Source organism: Pleurodeles waltl, chromosome 10 (genome assembly GCF_031143425.1).
Source record: "Pleurodeles waltl isolate 20211129_DDA chromosome 10, aPleWal1.hap1.20221129, whole genome shotgun sequence".
NCBI classification, from domain to species: Eukaryota; Metazoa; Chordata; class Amphibia; order Caudata; family Salamandridae; genus Pleurodeles; species Pleurodeles waltl.
The window spans coordinates 9,889,807-9,911,298 of record NC_090449.1 but is presented as its reverse complement, the minus strand read 5'-3'; the positions used below and the strand labels follow the sequence as shown (position 1 = coordinate 9,911,298).

General features: G+C 46.9%; 1 protein-coding gene across 2 annotated transcripts in view; it reads left to right on the top strand.

The window, feature by feature from the left end:
• The window catches only part of WNK3 (WNK lysine deficient protein kinase 3), a 577,357-nt gene that overhangs the window by 286,338 nt on the left and 269,527 nt on the right, over nt 1–21,492 (top strand). For both annotated transcript variants that reach the window (XM_069209347.1, XM_069209346.1), the window contains exon 10: nt 14,552–17,884. In XM_069209347.1, the coding sequence (XP_069065448.1) occupies nt 14,552–17,884 (3,333 nt within the window). The remainder of the gene's footprint in view (nt 1–14,551; nt 17,885–21,492) is intronic.

Below are 21,492 nucleotides of genomic sequence, written 5' to 3'. Positions count from 1 at the left end.
CACACACAGGCAATAAATGAGAACACACACTAAAAGACTTAACTCCAGGCCAATAGGTTTTTATTTAGAAAAATATTATTTTCTTAATTTGTTTTAGAACCACAAGATTCAGAATTTAGGCAAGTACATAAATTGTAAGGTACTTCACACAGGTTAGTATGGAACTTTGAATTAAAACAGTAATGTACACAGTCATGGCAATAAGCTGTTTTAAAAGTGGACACAGTGCAAAAATCAACAGTTCCTGGGGGAGGTAAGTAGTGGTTAGTTTCTCAGGTAAGTAAAGCATTTACAAGTTCAATCTCCTGGACGTAGGCAGCCCACCGTTGGGGGTTCAAGTCAACCTCAAACACCCAGCACCAGCAACACAGGGCTGGTCAAGTGCAGAGGTCAAAGTAGGGCCCAAATAACATAGGCGCCTATGGAGAATAGGGGTGCTCTGGTTCCAGTCTGCTAGCAGGTAAGTACCTGAGTCCTCCTGGAGTAGACCAGGGTGGTTTTGTAGAGCACTGGGGGGGGGGGGGGGGACACAGACAGGCACAAAAATACATCCTCAGCGGCACAGGGGCGGCCGGGTGCAGTGTGCAAAGTAGGAGTCGGGTTTTGCATTGAAAGCAATGGAGGGACCCGGGGGTCACTCTGGTGATGCAGGCAGGGCACAGGGGGGCTTCTTGGGCCAGCCACCCACTGGGCTAGGATGAGGGCTGCCTGCGGGTCACTCCAGCGCCGGTAGTTGGTTACTCTTGGTCCTGGGGGCTGCGGGTCCTTTGTTACCAGGCAGTCGCGGTCAGGGGGAGACTCTAGATCCTCTCTGCAGGCGTCGCTGTGGGGGTGTAGGGAGGTCGACTCAGGGTGTCCACATCATTGGAGTCGCCTGGGGGTCCTCTCTGCGGTGTTGGTTCTCCTGAACTTGAGCCAGGGGCGTCGGGTGCAGAGTGTGAAGACTCACACTTCTGGAGTGAGGAGGGAGTCTCTTTAAAGTTGCTTTCTTGGTTGCTGTTTTTGGACAGAGCCGCTGTCCTCTGGAGGTTCTTGGTTCTTTAGGTGCAGGTCAGTCCTCAGAGTCCTCAGAGGTCGCTGGTCCCGCTGGATGGGTCGCTGTGCAGGTTCTTTGAGTCTAGAGACAGGCTGGTAGGGCTGGGGCCAAGTCAGTTGTTGTCTCTGTCGTCTCTGCGGGGCTTTCAGGTTAGCAGTCCTTCTTTCTTCAGGTTGCAGGAATCTGATTTCCTGGGTGTAGGGTCGCCCCTAAATACTCAATTTAGGAGGATGTTTAGGCCTGGGGGACAGTAGCCAATGGCTACTGTCCTGGTGGGTGGCTACACTCTTTGTACCTCCTGCTTCAGTGGAGGGGGGTACATCCCTATTCCTATTGGGGGAATCCCCCAAAACAAGATGGAGGATTTCTTAAGGCAGGATGCACCGCAGCTCAGGACACCTTGGGGGCTGTCCTGACTAGTGGGTGACTCCTCCTTGTTTTTCTCATCATCTCCTCCGGACTTGCAGCCAAAAGTGGGGGCTATGTCCAGAGGGGCGGGCATCTCCACTAGCTGGGATGCCCTGGGACACTGTAACACCAGGCTTGAGCCTTTGAGGCTCACCACCAGGTGTTAGTTCCTGCAGGGGGAGGTGAGAAGCACCTCCACCCAGTGCAGGCTTTCTTCCTGGCCACAGTGTGACAAAGGCACTCACCCCATGTGGCTAGAAACCAGTCTGGATGTGGCAGGCTGGTAGGAACTGGTCAGCCTAACATTAGAAATTGGACTGGTATACAGGGGGCATCTCTAAGATGCCCTCTGTGACCATTTCTCAATAAATCTCACACTGGCATAGGTGTGCATTTATTGTGCTGAGAAGTTTGATACCAAACTTCCCAGTTTTCAGTGTAGCCATTATGGAACTGTGGAGTTCGTATTTGACAGACCCCCAGACCATATACTCTTATGGCTACCCTGCACTTACCATGTCTAAGATTTGGCTTAGACACTGTAGGGGCATTGTGCTCATGCAACTATGCCCTCACCTGTGGTATAGTGCACCCTTCCTTAGGGCTGTGGGGCCTGCTAGAGGGGTGAATTATCTATGCCATAGGCAGTGTGAGGTTGGCATGGCACCCTGAGGGGAGTGCCATGTCGACTTAGTCATTTTATCCAAACCAGCACACACAAGCTGTGAGGCAGTGTGCATGTGCTGAGTGAGGGGTCCCTAGGGTGGCATAATACATGCTGAGCCCTTAGAGACCTTCCCTGGCATCAGGGCCCTTGGTACCAGAGGTACCAGTTACAAGGGACTTCTCTGTGTGCCAAAGGTACAGTTTAGGGAAACAACACTGGTGCTGGGGACTGGTTAGCAGGGTCCCAGCACACTTTCAATCATAACTAGCATCAACAAAAGGCAAAACGTTAGGGGGGTAACCATGCCAAGGAGGCATTTTCCTACAGTCATTCACAGTGTTAGTGTGCCACGTGCAGAGCAGCAGTTCTGTACACAACAATACAATGTAGAACCTCGTAAAACAAGTATTTAAATCGAAGAACACCCCAACCTTTTTAAGAATCCCCCCAACCTTGTTAACAATCCCCCCAGGGCCAAAACCCCGTGGTATACCGCCCAATACACATAATCATACGCAAAATAACACTTGCTATGATACTGTAGTGGACAACGTGTCTGAGTTTGTATCGCGTAGGGGCGTGACTTGCACGTGCCTTCTGATGTACCATGCTGGTGCCCGGATATTAGTGTGAAAGGATCCTTGAATAAATCAGTGTCAATGGGAAAGCCCTGCCCGTGATCGAGAGGTACCTTGGAAATAACAGCTGTTGTTCTGCAGTGCAAAACATATTGACAAAACAAAATTAAATGAGATTGTCTACTGAACCAGGAGTAACATGAGGATCTCTATTGCTGCAAATCGGGGAGGTCTCCGATTCACAAGTCTCGGAACCCGATGCTCTTATATGGTCTGATCGAAGAGCGGTGAATGAGTTGAATTGATATTGTCATTGCTTCGACTGCTTGAGCCTGCTCCGCCGCCGCTTGATCACGATCGGGTCGGGACTTTGGTGGTTTTTTGCGATGTCCTGGTTTAGGTGTCACCCACAAGTCCGTTTTCTCCTCATTCCCTAGTGTTGCAGCTAGGCCTTTGTTCAGTTCGGTAAGCGGGCTATGGGAGGACACTGTGGTGCTACCGCTTTGGGGGGCGTCCTGGAATGCGGTTAGCCCTTTCTATGAAGAACAATGGAGTCGTTTTATCCTTTAGCACGGTGTTCAGGAGCCACTCCTCTAAGAACAGTTCAGCACAGGGAAGCTCTGATCGTTGAGGAAAGCCAGTAAAGCGAATGCTGTTGCTTTGCGATCGTCCTTCTGCGTCCTCTGCTCTGCAGTGTAAAGCAGATATCCCTTCCTGCATGTTCGTTATTTTTGTTTGCATGGCCTGAATAGTCGGCGATATAGTTTGCGTGGCTGATTCGGCTTGGGTAACCATATCTGCCAGCTGTTCTCAATTTTAGCCTCCAGTGAGGTTTTGATGTCCAGTATAGCGTGCAGGATCTTCTCAAGTTTCTCAGAGTGACCTTTGAGCGTGGATTCGAGGTGCTGAAAATGATCTGCTTGTGACGGAGGTTCTGATGTAAGGTTGTCCCCTGTTTGCATGGTGTCTCTTATTGTTTTGACTGGGCGTGGTTTCCCCATATCCCTGCTGGGGGAGGAGATGGGCGAGCGACTATGAGCTTGTACTACTAGTTTGTCTGCGAGATGACTCGTCATTCTGCCTTGAGTGTTTCGACAGATTAGCGCTGTTGTGCAGTTTTACCGAGTAATTGGTGATCACCCACCTGGTTCCGGAGGCCACGAGGCGGTGGGCCACTCAGTGACACCAAGCACAATACAACAGGGACAATTACGTATTGCAGGGTGGCCACCAAGTAATTACGAGGGTGGAACTGTTCACTCTTTTCGTGCCACCTCAGTCTCTCCCATATTTCATTTCCTAGGAGGATTCCCTAATTGAGGCAACCACTTCCTATCACCAAAGTCAACAGAACACAATGATTGATCCCACGGCTGCGTTCAGCTCGTCAAGCAGTCTTAATATGTTCCTACTCGCTCTAACAGCTCTTGTAGACCCGGGTCCCATCTCCAAACAAGGGCCCCAGGTACCTCTCAGGCCACATCTAATGCTCGTAGCAGCAGCACACAGCGACTGGCAACGGCGGCGTCAAGCATGCCGCTCTCGGGGAGCACTGGTAATCATAGGGGGTCACCAGTGGTGCCGCTAACTTACATCCGTCGCCGCTGCCAGTAGCTGCTGCCAGTAGCTGCTACGATGTTCCAGCCCTAAGCAGCCGGCAGACAGGTCCGCTGTTTCCCTTCTACCCTTTCAGTGCAGCCTCGGTCCCCAGACACCCCTGGGGGTACCCGCTGACTTGGGCTGGGCCTTAACTGTGGGGTCAGCAGCGATCCGTCACTGGTGCCCCTGGGCTCTGCCAATCCGCAGCTGCATTACCGCTGTGCACATGGCGTCCATGGCATCGGGCAAGGCAAGCCCGTAGAGAGGAGTATGGCACCGCTGCCGCCCTTCAAGGTTTGGCTACGGCCCCACGGGGCCCTTCTGCTATCGATCACAGGCTATTCACCGGGCCCAGCGCGGGGCTCTCTAAGGAGGGTCCTATGCAGTCGCCATCTGGGCCACGCCCCCAGCACCATGTGAAGTCATGCACGTCTTTCAAATGGTTTGCCATTTGAGCCAAGCCAAGGCTTCATTACAGTGTGCCGAACGCATAAGAGTTTTCTTGACAAGGTTGTGTGAGACTGTTGATCAGCTTTGCTCAACAGTAAGCCTGTAAGTAAAGAGTATTTCTCTTCAAAACAGTCCGTTTCTAGATGAGTTGTCTGTTGTACTTTGCTTTTTCAAAGATCATATAAAACCTTAACAGGTAAACTCCAAGCTCACCCTTTTAAACGTGAAGCTGCAACTACTGCTTTTTTGAGAAAGATCCCCTATAGTGGAGGTTTACAAAAATGCTGTTGCAGGTCAGTCCACGCCACAAGTTCAAAAGGATGTTGTCTTGAGACACATTCATGGGTGACAATCAAGCAGACTAGACTTTACTGAGATATCTTTTTGGGAGTGCATAACTTTCCTTTTTTTTCTTCGTTGTTTCAAGGGGTGGACTTAATCAGGGAACAACATAAACCAGATATTATCTTTGTCACAGAAACTTGGGCGGATGCCTCGTCTTATCCTGATCCTAAAATTACTCTACCTTCAGGTTTTAATGTAATGAGCATGGACCGGAAGGCAAAAAGAGGCGTAGCGATTGCTATTATGTACCGCAACCGCTTCACGGCCTCTTTTGAGCCTATCTATCGGTTTGACAGCATAGCATTGCTATTTAGGATCAAACTAAATAATTATGAAAGGTTTAACGGCCTTCTAGTCTATCGACCACCGGGCCCAGAGGCAAATTCATTCTATAATTTCAAAAAGCAATTGAATCCTGTATGGGCTTCGATTATTTTAGCTTCATTGGTGACTTTAATTTCCATCTGGAATTAATTGGGAACAAAGACACAGAACAGCTTCTTGACACACTCAGTGCTTGGGGCCTTAGGCAGATTGTTCAGGTCCCTACACATGACGCCAATCATACGTTGGATGGGGATTTTACTAATAACCCTGCTCTCAACTGCTGTAAAATCTGCCTTTAATTTTGCTCTGATCACGGGGCCATATTCCTTTCTCTAAAAACTGGTGCCAAAAATGTCTTGAACAATACCAAACAAGCCATTTCTAAGTATAGAGTATGGAAGAACGCCACTTTAGAAAAACTAACAGCCGTTTTGAAAGTTCCATACCTCCTATCTCAAATAGTGTTGACGCTGCCACTTCTAACTTTGCACAGTGGGTTGATGGTGTTACTCTAGAATTAACCCTGGGAAAAACTAGAACTAACCGTAGGAAGAAGCCCTCTGCTCCTTAGTATTCATCTGAGATTAGAGAACTCAAATTAAACTGCAGAGCTCAACAACAAAAATGTAGAATTAAGTATTGCCATATGGAAAAAACTGTTTGCAAATCTTTCCTTTTGAACTATAAAAAATTATCTCCACCAAATACTTAGCGAAAAAATAAACTGCACAAAACAACGTTAGAGAACTTTTTAAAACAGTGAGTCATCTTGCTAGTCTGTGCAACACTGTGGTTTTCTGTCCAGACCAATTCTTCTATAACAAACTGTCTAGTTTTTCAATCTGAGGTAAATACTATCTTCGAAGCCTTTAACACGGGTCTGATGAGACTTGTTCAGTGCCCCGCCAGTTATGAAACTTCTGATATAAGACACGTAGCTAGCTTGGACGGTGACCTGAGAATTTTTGATAGGTTCTCTCCTTTCTCAGTACTTAACGTTGTTAATCTTATCCCGTTTACTAAATCGGGTTCTTCCTCGTACCTTGTCCCCTTCTCATCTTGCATCCCATTTCCGATCTAGTTGTTATACCACTCACAGACTTCTTAAATAAGATTGTTTGAGATAGAAAGTTCTCCACATCTTGGAAAAAAAAGCAACAATACTTCCTTTGATTAAAAGCCGACAATGGATCCACCAGATGTTAAGTTATCGCTCTATTTCACGCCTTCCATTCCCATCCAAGATCCTGGAAACAACATAGAATCAGAAAATACTATCTTTCATTGATTCCAGTTACATCTTAGGCTCGTCTCAGCTTTAGGGCTAACCACAGTACAGAGTTGGCTATTATGGTTGCCTCAGAAGCAATAAGAAGGGTGGTCGATCAAGGTGGGAAGCCAGCCTTGATTCTTTTGGCCACCTTCGACACTGTCACCCACTCTCTTCTCATAAGCTGACTCAAGGCCATTGGTTTCAGAGATTCCTCTTTAGCGCTCCTTTCTTCTTTTCTGCAAAATAGAGAGCAAGTAGTAGCCTTCGGGGAGTTTACATCTGCCCCCTTCTCTCTTCCAGGTGTAGTGCCACAGGGCTCTTCACTCAGCCCAACCTTACTTAATGTCTATCACCCCCTCGGCCACGCTTATCAGCAGCTTTGGCTTCTTTGTCATCTCTTATGTAGATGACACCCAAATTGTGGTATCATTAACAACAAACGAAGAGGAAACAAAAAATTTCGGGGAGTGTATGACTTAGGTTGTACATTGGATGGAAACTGAGGTATTACTTTTTGGCAATAATACCTCCTTCTGGGACACTACATAGTGGCCATCAACCCTAGGGTCACTTCCAACTCCAGTTTAAAAAAAAAAAAAAAGGCTCAAAATTTGGGAGTCCTTTTTGACCAGGATCTTTCTTTTTTCAGACCAAGTCAGACTACATCAGCATATTTTTACCATCTAAAAATCTTAAGAAAGATATTTCCTTTTATTCATTTAGCCCTACAGAAGACAGTAGTCTTAGCTCTGACTACCTCAAAGATTGATTACTGTAAAGCTTTAATTTCAGGTCTCAACAATGCTTAATGCATAAGTTGGAGATTCTTCAGAACGCTGCCGCGAGGTTGCTCTTGAGAATCCCTAAATTTTAACCAATAGCTGTCGCTTAAGAGCCTGCATTGACCGGAATACTTTCAAAAGATCTTAAAGTGAAACATAGCTGGACTCATTCTTAGTTCTGGCTTGGCCGAACTGACTGTTGTCCCAAGAATTAGGAAGGCAAGGTTGGACAACAGGAGCTTCATTTACTGTGCCTCGAAACTGTGGAATTCTCTCCCTTTTGCTTTTACTTTCTCAGCCTAACCTGATTGTCTTCAGGAAGGGGCTGAAGACTCAGCTTTTTTTCTCACTGTGTCATTTAAGTTTTATGTTTTTTTTTTTTTAAATGAGCTGGGGTTTTTTCTTCTGCCATTGTCAGGGACATTAGCGCCAAGGCTCCTTTTGGCAATCGAGGCTTTACAAAATTCATACTTACATAATTAATGCTGTACTCGATCAGTCCCTGATATTATAACCTGAATGAACGGGAAAGATTACTTATCTTTAATCCAAATTCTCCTTAAGGCGAATCGTCATTAAAATCTTAAGCAGTCTTTTCTATTCCCTGATGGAAGGCGAGAAAGTTTTATTGTGCTTTCGTAGGATCAGAAGTCTGTACAAAAATAGCTGGAGCATCTGCAACTGGCAGGGCATCATAGTGTAATGTCCTTCACAAATGGATCAGTATGCCCATATGTACTCCTTGTGTCTTTAAAATGTTTTGTAAAACGCATGACCCTTTGCAGTGTTTCTTTTCTAAAGAACAAACATAGTATGTATTTTAGAATATTGCTATCTTGTGTTTAGGAGCAACTACTCATTGTTCTCGATTTTAGTGGTGATTAGCCTGATGGAGAGCTACGTTTACAGGTAAGTAACTTTAGGCTTTTCACTGGAGAACATGCCTTTTAAATTTTGTCAGAATTTCAGCAGCAAATTGATCTGGCTAGCATCGGGTCAGCAGCCTCTGTTTACTGAGGGGCCATCATTAGCACGTCTATTAGACATGAAAGAATTTCAGGGCAAGAAATCCACCCTGTCCTAAAGAAATAAGTTAGCGCATTGCAGTGTGTAGCACCCTAAGCTCTCTAGAGCCACCATTCAAACAGGATGTTGAAAAAGTCAAGAGGATTTATTTCACCTGCAAAAGGATGGGTGCCTTTGGCATAACGGGGACCAGTGTGGCGCAAAGTCCTCCTGCTCAGAACAAAGATGACACTGAGGCTTATACAAAGACGACACACAGAAGATCTTCCCTCCGAGTTTCAAACTTTATCAGAGTCTCTGCTCCAGGGAAAGAAGCAGCATGGAGCCAGTTGTGCCTAAAGCTCTGAACCAATCCAAAAAACTCAACTGTCCTCTCAGCTCGCTGTTCTCGAGACAGTCCATCCTCAAAAGGGGTGTTTGGCAACAGAGACGCTAGAGGCGGAGCTTCAAGGACGAGATTTTCTGCTCTTTTTTTTTTTGCGTCAGTTGCAGAGGTGCTGGGAATGAAAGAGTGTATGTGAATTCTGAGCACAATATATGAGACATGCCTTTTTTAAATTTATTTTTAGACTTGTAGTTTGATGCTTGTAAAAATGTTGCCAAATTTTGGTTGTAATATATGTGCTACCTTGTTTTTCTTTCAACTAATCTAAAACGCTGGGTGCTGCTTTTATTACTACAAAGTGAGTTTAAAAAGCTTAGTCCTCTTGTGTTCCTCTATTTTGTGTCTGGAGTTCTTGCATGCCAGTAATAGCTGTTCTAAGCATACGATTCTGTAAACAATTCTGGAGAACTCTCCTTTAACGGTAATAAATTGTTGGTAGCATGCATTACTGTAGATACTATGCTTAACATTCTCCTTCCATCTACTGTTGGTCTCGGATGTTTACATGTTATTTTTGTTGGCAGTCTCTCGAGCCACAGGATATGTGGTGGCAACAGTTCTTGTGTATTGTGCATGAACACCGGCTCCATATTAGATTGTTTTTTCTTGCTGTCTGGTTTGAACGTGCACCGACTAGGCTCCCAGGGCTTTGTATTTGGAACACATTTTTCCATCAGGCCCGTTCTGTTACCTGATTGATCCTTGAGCATCTGTTTCGATTACATACCCAGTGTCATTGTTTCCTTGGTTCTTTAAGAGGCAGAATCCGCATAAAAAGATTGCGGTCAACCTCCCTGGGCGTCAAGGGCCTTGCTCCTCTTAGGTGCTGCAACCACCTTCAGTCTGTCTCCAATGGAAAATGCTCCTTCGATAGTGGGAACAGACTGCCTTTCATAATTGCTCATGCTGCCACTCTCAGTACCTGTGAGCAGATCATCATCAGGAATGTCATTTTGTCTTGACGCCCAACCACAACGCATCATGTCCCAGGTCCTTGCTTTCAGGTCCAAGAAGATGCTATGTTATCTAAATGAGACGTGGTCGTCAAAACAGAAGGGCATTTCAGACATGCCAGACATCTTCAGGGAAGAAGACCCTTTGGCACTCAGAAGCAGCAAGACGCAGTCTCGTCAAGTCTCCCACCTGCATAACCACCACACAGCCTTGAGATGCTATACTGCAGTGAGTCTGAGGGCCAGTATTTGAAAGGCAGATGGCTGGGTCACTGACCAAGGTAACACCGAGGGCCATGAGCATGGCGATTTGGTGCTTGAGGCCCCTGCAAGCCAGGACCTCCGAAAAAGACCTGTTCTAAAGTAGTGCATTGCTCTAGAGGGAGTCAGGCTTCAGGCCCCGAGTACTGGTGTCTAGAGAAGGCAGGTCATGGACCTCCATCCCCTTCAGGCTCCAGTTAGTACTGTCATGTTTGTGTGTGTGATTTGCAATGCCCATTCTGTTTATCACGTGTGCTGTTTATATGTACCTTTTGAGCCACTACCATTCCAGCATGTAGGATGATAGCATAGTGTCTAATTATGTGTTTGTACCCCATGTCGCAAAAGCTGACACAGATGTATGAATACTTTTCTTTCCCTAATATAATGAAAATGAACACACTAACATAACTATACCAAGGGATTCATTGACCGCTGTGAACAATGCCACTGACCAGTTTTCTGGCACTTTGAGCAGGCAGAAACATGTCGAAACACACCAAGGATGGTGAGGCTATGGTGCCCCTAGACGTCAAATAAACTTGTGGTTAATCATACCTAAGGTACCACAAACAAAGTCCACCCTCACAGTATCATCTCATCAGGGTGTGATGAGGCGGCCAGTGATAAGCATGCACATCACATGGGTGCAGTTCTGTGACCCACAGGAGCCCTGGGACCTAGGGACAGGGAGCTAGGGACAGAAGTACACACATTCTGGAGAGTGTCTACCTGCACTTGCTTGTGTTTTTTATGTTGTGAGAAGTCCTCTCTTTCTCTCGAAGTGGTTTAATGATCGGTCAGTACTGAACAACCCATTGGAGCCAGGGAAGTCTTAGGAGTCAAGCAAACCTCCAACGAAGGGCGCTAAGCCCACGCCATCACACAGACACCGAGAACCATCAGTGCATTGAGAAACATGCACAAAAGACTACTTCAGTACCAGAGCATGAGAGCCTGTCGGCACCAAAATACACCTTGATGCCGAAGCTTAAAGACAAGCAGTTGAAACCTACATAGGACAATATCGAGGCACCTATTCTTGAAAGACCCCCAACAGGAACTGGAGGCCAATCAAACTTGCCTGTTTGCCCATCCAGTTACAGCCAAAATCTTGTAAAGGCAACACCTGCCCCTCCTCCATGTAAGAGGAGACTAGCCTTTGAGGGGGAAGCCTTCCTCCAGGTGCCGTCTCCAGTGCCAGTGCTGTAAAGACATAAAGACAAGGCTAAAAGCCCAATTCCTTTGCCACAAACTACTTCCACCACCACAGCCATACACAGTACCACCACTGCCTCCACCGATCTTACACTGTGACTCAAGTAGCCCCTTTGGTCTTTGTTAGCCCTTTAATAAGACTTGAGGGTTTTATTATGATATCTTTGCCCAGGGGATATAGAGCACTGCTCAATAGGTGTTTCACCCCCAGATGACCCTGGTGCTAATTCAGAGGATGGCCGCGTACCTCAAGGTGGATGCGCGTATCATGGTGGAGGAGGGAAATGTTTCTTCTTGAAACACTCTAAATCTGAGCATAGCGAGCAGTTCCTCCCTATGTTAGTCTGCCCACGCCAGCTGTCAGAGTGAGAGCTGTAACTCCCAAGGGTGGAGAAGAAACTCATGCGCTCTTCTAATGACACTGCCTTATCAGGGGGCCGGTTACACTGACCCTTTAGTGGTTCACACAGGCCACAAGCACACTTCTGCACAAGACACTGAGCAAAACAGTCGATGTGGCAGGCAAAAGGGTGGCTGCTGAAGCAGCAACTCATTAGTGATAGATAATTCTGTGGCGTTCCTTTCGCTCTAAGACGTAACACAGCAGGAGCAGATACAACATCTAGATGTGTAAGTATCTCCCAGATGACAATAGGAAGCGTGGAGAAGTGATAGTAGCTGAGGGCAAGATAATATGCAATGCCAACATCAGGTGCCCTTAGATGCTGTAGACACTGTTCCCAGGGCCCCCAACACAAGCGTTGTGCATAGAAGGCACCTCTGGTTTAAACCTGACATTCAGTAGCATCTCCTCACATTTGACAGGGTGCACATTTTCAAGCCTCATGTTGATGAGCTGCTTGAAAGAATTGTGAAAAATATGGAGGCAGCCAACCCAGTGTGAGCCCTTCAAGCCACTACCTTCAGGGACCCCTTTAGAAAACCCCATCCCAGAGGTGGAGCAAAAGCAACCTTATCTGAGAAACCTCACTCTTAGCAGCCATAACAGCAGTCCTTTTCATCTACACGACGGAATGGGCTACAGTTGGGGCTCTTATAGGGGCAACAGATGGGGTAGGGGTAAAATTAGCTCCAGTAATAGCTCTGCCTCTACCAAGCACTGACTTGCCATTCCTCGACACATTACCGGTTTATTTCCACTTACACCTCGGAGTAGATAGCACCCGGCAAGTGGATCTTAGCCATCATCCAACATAGCTATTGCCCAGACTTGCACGTAGCATCTCCCACCATCTCACCTCAGTCACACACCCTCAGCATGGAACGTCTGTTGTTTTTCAAGAGGAATTGCTTGCCATGTCGTAGAGAGGGTGCCCCCACTACAACCAGGAGGTGGCATCTACTCCAGCTACTTCCTAATTCCTCAGAAGGATGGCTCCCTGAGACCTACTGTTGACCCGAGGCCACTCAACTGTTGCAGCACGGTTGTGCATCACAACTCTAAAATTCATCTCCCCCTCCTGATATTACATGACTGTGCTCTATCACAGGGACTCATTTTTCCTCATCCATACATCAGGTACATCAACTATATCTCAACTTTGTTTTAAGAGGTCCTGTCTTCCAATTCAGAGTTCTTCCTTTCAGGGTGTTCAGTAAGTGCCTAGCAGTCCCACCTGTAGCCCGTCCAGGAGCAATCCTTCCTAGGGTCAGTCTTGGAAGCCACTATGGGGGAAGGGTATCCCAATCAGCAAAAAGTCACAGCTTTCAAGCAGTTGACACCTCTTATTCAGCCTAATCATCAGCTCTCAGAACTGCCAGGCATCTGATGGGGATGGTGACATTCTGCATCAACATTGTCCCATATGCAAGGCTTCATATGCATCTCCTGCAAAGGTGCATTGTGGATTAGTGGTCTCAAACAGACGATTACTGGGAAGATGTAGTTGATTTAGAGCAAGCACTACCAATCTGCAATAGTGAACAGCAACAATTTGTTGCTGGGCAAGTCTTTTACAGACCCCCTAACTCAGTCACCAATACACCAGACGCCTCTTTCGCAGGATGGGGCGCAAACCTCCACATGACAGTCCAGGTGATGTGGCCATCTCAACACAGGGTTGGCACATCATCTTCCTAGAGCCATTAGCCATCCACTTGACTAAATGCTCTAGAAAGTTACGGCTTTCATGGAGGTCTCAAAAGGGTAATTCTCCTAAGAGTCCCTCCGGCTTCTTTGTGGAAACTGAATGTAGTTCTCACTGTCTTTTGAGGCAATGTGCTTATTTCCTATTCAATTTCTTTCATGTCTAGTGGCTATTCTTTCTGCTCCCTGAATCTGTTGTGGAAAAAGCACTTTACACAGTGGATGTTAAAGGAGCTCCTATGTACTACATAGAACCAAAGCTTTTTGAAAATTAAATCAGCTATATGTTGCTTTTGCAAAGCTGGATAAAGGACAGCTTATATCCAAGGCAGAAATAGCTAGGTGGATAGTCTGTTGTATTCAGGCATGCTGTCTTAAAATGGAGGCTTCTTCCTGCTCCCCCTAAGGCGCACTCCACCCGTAAAAAGGGATGAACCATGCCTTTTTTTTTTTTTTTAGGAAACATCCCAATATTGGATATTTGTGAAACAGCACCTATTCAGCTTCACACACTTTTATGAGCACTACTGTGTGGGTGTTTTAGCCATGTGAGTCAGATACTTCTAGAATCGTATTTCATGCTTCTGCATCATCCGCAGGCCAGCCACCGCTCTAGAAGGGGGTACTGCTTTACAGCCTCTGTTAATCAGGTGTATATACAATCTACAGCAACACATGCTACGAACCAAAAATGTTACTTACCCTGTAATCATCTGTTCATAGCATGCAGTGTTATAGATCACAAGTGCCTGCCCTCCTCCTGAGTAGCATGTGTTTATTGCAGAAATATTCTCTTTCTGCCTCTTAATTCACATTGCGCATCACACACTTTATTTATGGTCACACTCCATGTAAAATGTACCGCGGTGTGCAAATACATTTTAATTTGGAGAGAATGAGTTACACCGTATCCTGTGACTCGAGACTTCTTCAAACAAAAACAGCTTGCAAATATCCAAGCCCAAGATTATATGGTAGGAGTATTCTAAGCATGTGTGTCTACAGAACTACACTCGTTGACCAGATGTGTACATGGTAAGTAACATTTCCCTTTTCATGCAAAGTGTACTCTAGAAAAACACTAACACTGTTTAGCATCTCTGGTAATAACTTGTCTTCTTTTTCCCCATTATCAGCTTGGTGACAGCCAGCGTGCCTTTGGAGGAGATGTGCAGACGGTATCCCAGCCTGATGTATCCATGATGGGAGTGTTGCAGACCGGGGTTACAAGTGCTCCTGTTGAACCTATTTCAGCCCCGCTGACATCGACCCACACTCCTGTGGCTGGAGCACAACCTGAGCATGGTTCCGCTGTTGGTTTCTTGGATTCCCCCATCCTCCACCCACCTGCCTCCGCTTTGTGCACAGGTGGGGTGCAAGCTTCTTGGCAGCAGCTGCAAAATCACATGTCTGCCTCGGCAGGGGCAGAACAGATCTTACACCAGATTCCTCCTGCTCAGCAGCACCACCTCCTTTCGGGACAGAAAGACTCCCTGTTGCAATCTGCAGGAGTTCACCAAGCACAGCCTACTCAGACCCAACAATCACTGGACTATGGTCAGTCTTCTCCACTGCAGACATGCTACCAGCCTTCTCTACCCCAGCATCAGGTCATTCTTCAGGCTACCACAGGAGAGAATGCCCAAGAAGCCTTGACACAGGTTGCCTTGCAGTCTCAGGAGCATCCTCAGTATGCCACACAAACTGTAGAACAAGCATCTTACATAACACAGCCCCCACTGAATCAGATCTACTCAGCACCACAGCAGATGCAGCAGATGTACTCTACACAGCCTCTGGTACAGCAAGGGTACACCATGCAGCCTTTAGTGCAACAAATGTTTCCTCCGCCTACAATACAACAGAGTTATACCACTCAGCCAGTGATGCAACACGTCTATACCCCCCAGCCTTCAGAGCAGCAAACCTACACCACTCAGGCTCCTGTACAGCAAGCATACCAAACCCAGCCATTGCTGCCGCAAGTTTACACCAGCCAGGCACAGGTACAGCAAAGCTACAATGCTCAGTCAATGGCTCAACAGGTGTATCCTTCCCATACTGCAGAGCAGAAGGCTTTTACTCCCCAGGCACCAGTACAGCAGGCATACACCACCCAGCAGGGCTTTCCTGCGCAACCTAGAGAGCAGCCGCCTTTACACCAGGCCTACACGCCACAGCCACCAGTTCAGCCAGCCTTAACCACTCAGCTTCCAGAGCAGCAGCCTCCTGTTCATCAAGTGTACTCCACCCAACCTCCAGAACAGCAAGCGTACAGCACCCAGCCACTATCTAATCAGAGCTACACCGCGCAGACTACGGAGCAACTAGCAGCACACCCAGCCTATCCCCACCAGCCTCCCATGCAGCAGGTCTACAGCACCCAGCCACCGGTTCACCAATCTTACAGTCAGCCTCCATCCATGCAGCAAGCAGTGACACAGAACACAGAGCAGCAAAGCTACACTTCACACCCACCCATTCCACAAACCTACAGCGTACAGTCCACTGAGCAGCTTACAATACAGCATGCTTATTCGTCACAGCCCCCTGTACAACAAGTTTACAGTACACAATCTGCAGAGAAGCCTCCGGTACAGCAGGCATACACCCAACAGCCACCTGTTCAACAGATTTACAGCACGATATCAACGGAGCAGCCTTCCTTGCAGCAGGCCTATACCTCTCAACAAGTTTACAGCTCGCAATCTGCTGAGCAGCCTCCTGTGCAACAAACATATTCAGCACCAGCATCGGTAGAACAGCATAGCTTTACCACTCCGATACCTGTGCAGCAAGTTTACACTCCACAGCCACCCCTGCAGCAGAGTTATACTTCACAGCCACCAGTGCAGCAAACATTCATGCCACAGCAAGTTCACAGCAATCATTCTACAGAGCAACTGCCTTTGCAACAAGCTTACACTGCAAAGCCAGTATTCCAGCAACCTAGTGCTCCAGTGCACCAAGCCTACACTGCACAGCCTGGAGATCTGCAAGTTCATACTTCTCATCCACTGGTGCAGCAAGCCAGTGCCCCCCACACACAAGTGCAGCAACCCTTTGTTTTGCAGACATCCGAGCAGCAGAGTTATGTTCCACAGCCATTAGAGCAGCAGACATGTACCACACAGCCACCGGTGCAGCAGAGTTGCAGCACACAGTCACAGGAGCAGCAACCTCCACTGCTTCCCCTTACAGAACAGAATGTTTACATGCCACAGAGCATTGGCCAACAGCCTCCAGTGCAGCCGACCACTACCACGCAGCCTGCGGAACTTACTTACACCAGTCAACCACCAGCTCAGCAGGTTTACGCTCCTCAGCCTCCAGTCCAGCAAGTTTACACATTCCAGACTGAGCAGCAAGATTACGTCATGCAGCCCCTCGAGCAACGGACTTACTTCCCTCAACCTAAAGAACCGCAGGCGTTCACTCAGCAGTCAGCAGTGCAGCAGAGCTACACCCCAGAGCAGCAAGCTCCAGTACCACAAAATTACAATCTGCTGCCATTGATGCAAAAAGGTTACATCACACATCCTAATGAAAACCAAGTGTTCACCCCAAAGCAGGCCTACACAGTGCCTGCTCCAAGTGACCTGGCACAGCATTCTACTCTGCAAACACATTCAGTTTCTGTGCAACCAGCTGAGGAACAGGCATATTCAATTGAGGCGCAGCAGAGTAGGCCGATCTACTCTGACCAGCAGACTGTTCATGCTCCGTCTCAAGAGCAACAGACCTATGCAGTGACCCAGTCAGCTGCTCACCCACAAACAAATGGCAATGTACTGGGACTGCAACAGCTGCAAGAGGGGCCTCTAACCGCCTCAGGTGTGACTCAACAAATCATTCAAGTACAGCAGCAGTTAACACTCCACCAACCAGAGCAGACCAGCACCTTCCAAGCGCAGACAGGCCATGTGTCTCAGCAGACCTTTATCAATAATCAGCCAGTGCTAAACTCAGCCCAGATATACCGGTCATCTACCCAGCTACATTCTACTCAAGGGGTACAGCCCAGTCAGCAGGTGCATGGACCGCATGATCCCATTCAGGCTGCGTATGTAGAGAAACCTGTCCTAGATCCTCAGTCTGAGACTCCCCTGCAACAACAGACTTTGGGCACCATTGATCAGACTCTTTCTTGCTCAACACAGCTGCACTCCGGGTCGGAGCAGCAAGGCTTCTTGGCTCCACAGCCCCCTGTCCAGGCTTCTGAACACCCCAGTACTGCTACACAGCACGGCACCATGCAACAGGAGAAGCTGACCTGTGCTTCACAGACTGGATTGCAAGCCTCTATCCAGGTGTCAGCCCTTTCGCAGCCAGATACCTTCCATGACCCCCTTATGACTCCAAACCAGTTTCCTGTGCAGCAACTGCTTACTCCGAACATCCCACCAGTGCTCTCCTCCTTCAGCCCACAGTCCTCTCTGGTACCGGAGCCGAGCCACGATAGTCAGCAGGTAAACACATCAGTAACGTTATTTCTTAATCTGTCAATGTGTGACACACTGTACTTCACCTTGCATATGATAGGGAGTTTCTTTAGTATGTGGAATTAAACTGCAAGACACTTCTTTTTTGTAAAAGGTTGCAGCAGTAACAGTAAATTACATGGTTTAGGTTTACAACTCCCTAAATAAAACCATGTAACTGTAACACCCAAAACATTGCTCTTTGCTTACTGTACTTGTATTTACGGTTTCCATCTGCTGCTTGACGTGTGGGTTATCCAGTCTGTACACCTGGTATTGAACATCTGTGCACAGCGAAGAGTTAAAAATTTGAATGAGACCGGACCCCTGGACATGTGTAGGAAGTGCCCACCACTCAAGGGCACCAAACATAGACTTGACAACTCAACCACAGGCCTCACTAATATGGCCTTCACAAAAGGGACAAGAACGTACTCTTTATTGTCCAATATGCCATCATTAAACAGCCAAAGAAATAAATCTCTCTGTCATAGGATCTTTGCAGGTGTTCATGAACTTAGAATATATATGCCTCTCTCTATGGGATTTCAAGGACATTTTCATTTAGATAAGTTAAGCCTGAAAACACTTTTTTTTAAGCCTAGCACCCTAATATGCTATGAAGGCCACAGACTATGGCCATAGACGCAAGGAGAAGGGTACTTAGCAGTTAAGAACCTCAAAGGCCAGTCTCGATATCATTTAACAAATTAGTCTGCAACAGTTGATGTTTGTCAAATAGTCCAATCAAACAAACAAGCAAATGTAACTACAAATATTAGGTGACCTAGATACCATGCAACAGTCCTTTATACACAAAGTACATATAAAAGTGTCTACAGCAAGCCAAAATATTGCCATGGGAAAAGCGATCACACGGTGCAAGTGGATGCAGTGATAAAAGACAATAACGTGACCATGGGTAAGGCAATTGACTATGCGAGATGGTCAGTTATAGGGCGAGTACATAAACTGATGATAAATAATCAATTTCTAATAAACTGTCTGTTCGGTGGTATGTGTGGCTGTAGATACATATGCTTTGCATTATCCTGCCATCTAGTTTTTGGGTCCAGAGTATTACAAACTGTTTTTCTTCAAAAAACATGTTTTTCGAGACACGGCATTGAGTGGCTCCTCCCTGTCAGTGATACTGCGCATAGACATCAAGTCCTTTGTTAGATTGATTTCTCGCCGCCGTCGGGTTTCAAAGTGTGATTCTTTGCTCCGTCTTCCACTCGTTAGGTCCGAGTGTATCCCTTCGCCTTTTCTATAAGACAGTATTGTACATTTGATCTGGGTGTTCTGACTCTCACATAGACTGTTTTCTTGCTTAGCCATTCCAGTTTTTCGATTGTATACCCTTTGGGGCAGAGGCCCATCGAGCCGTTAGGCCTTGAAACTCTTGCCATCAGAGAGAATGTAAGCCCGATGGAATGAATGCCATTTCAGTTTTGCCTTCTGTACCATATAAAGTACCCCTACACCGATTGTCATCGGGTGTGTAATTTATGCCTCTTGCGAGACCATCAAGAGGCTACCTGTGAGGCATGTTGATCCCTCCGGTCCAAGAAGACGCTTAGAGACCGAAAAGCTTGTAGGAAAAAGATGGCGCGCAGATCTCCAGATGGCACCACGGATATCTTCGGGGAAGAACATGTGCAGGAGGAGCCCCACCAGAAAGCTGTCTCCATCCAAAATTCTAATTCAGTCCGACGTTGAGAGCCAAGAACTGACTTGGTGCAAATTGTGAGTACAGCGGCCCCACCTCTTATCACAAAACCTACTAAAAGACCCCAAACCGAGGTCACTGGAGCACCACTGCATTCAAGCCATGGTGGTTATCGGAAATACATTTTGTATGCCCTGCACATCGGCTGGGCACCGAAAACAATGAAGACTGCTGCTGCATCTTCGGCTCCAACCTCATCTACTTCGGTCTCACCTTACACCACCAAGCACTCGCACCACCCACATCGGTTGCAAGCCGGTAATCTTCAGATCTGGGCTCGGTGCCAAAAAAGATCCGACCAAAAATTTCAGTGCAGAAAACAAAGGAACATGTTCCTTTGGAGCATTTGGACTCAAGCCACTCCACCACCTCACTTTCACCTATTCAACCAATATTAGAGACAATGGACGTTAGCGCAAAATATATATATATTCAGGAAGGCACAGGGCGAATTGTAACTTCCCCTACAATTACCTTTAAAAGAACGCTAACCTTCCGGGAGGCACTGGACACCACACGACCTAGGAACTCCCCAAGGAAAATACTGTTTCCACAGCAGAGCTTGTTTGTCCTCTTCCTCCTCGTACTTCACCTCCACCTATTTCTCTTCTCTCTCATTCTCCCACTTCTCCAACTGAGGGAGATTACACTCCACAAGGTTCACCTTTACTTGAGGAACACTATTTAGAGGAAATACCACCAGATCAGGATCCCTGGGATTCTTATGATCCACACCCAGTTATTAATGCGGATCCAGATTTGTATCACGCCAGACCTTCTTCTCCAGAGGATACTACCAGCTACCAACAAGTCATTGCTAGGGCAGCTGCATACCATAATGTACCTTTACACAAAGATCCTATTGTACGGGATTTTCTATTGGACACAATGACCAGCACACAGAAACACTTAGTAGCTCCCTGTGGTCTCAGGTATGATGCGGCATGCAGACATTTTTCAGGGGCCTGTTCGTTCAGGAATAATAACACCAACGGTAAATAAAAAAAAAATACAAACCAGTTCCATCTGACCCTTAGTTTCAGATCACAAGTGCCGCCAGACTCTACAGTGGCTACGACCACCAGGAAAAGAGCTAATAGCCGGGCCACTGGAGACTCTCCCCTGCCTGACAAAAAAAGTAAAAAGATTGATGAGGCAGGCAAAAGAGTAGCTGTGCAAGCAGCTAATCATTGGCGGATAGCCAATACCCAAGCTCTGTTCTCTAGATATGGCAGAGTTCATTGGGATGAAATGGAGGATCTCCTCCAATATCTCCCAGAAGAGCATCGCAAACCTGACCAGCAAACCATTGCCAACAACTCGATTCGATGTGCCCTGGATGCTGCAGACACCACAGCACAAGGTATAAACACAAGTGTCCTAATCAGAAGACATGCATGGCTTAGGTGCTCCGGATTTAAGCCAGATGTGTACAGCAAGCAGTTTTAAATATGCCCTTTACTAAAGAACATCTCTTTGGTCCACAAATTGATTCCACTTTGGAAAAACTAAAAAAAATGACAAAGGCCATGGGTGCTCTACAGTACCAGGCACAAAGAGGATTTTTCCATTGCCCACTCTACAGAGCGGGTTACAAATCAACAACTTCATCTGAGCCTTCCACATCTCAAAACAGACTTCATGTTCCTGTAGTGGATTTGTCTTCAGAGGAGCATTGACAGATCAAAATTTCAGAGGCAGGGGCAAGAAAAACTCTTCTCCGGTTCCAGAGCAAAACACTGACTACCTCAACATATTTAAACCCTGTATAATACCAGCTGGGAGACGCCTTCGGCACTTCTGTACTCAATGGATACAAATAACATCAAACTAATGGGTCTTGTCCATTGTGCAACATGGTTAT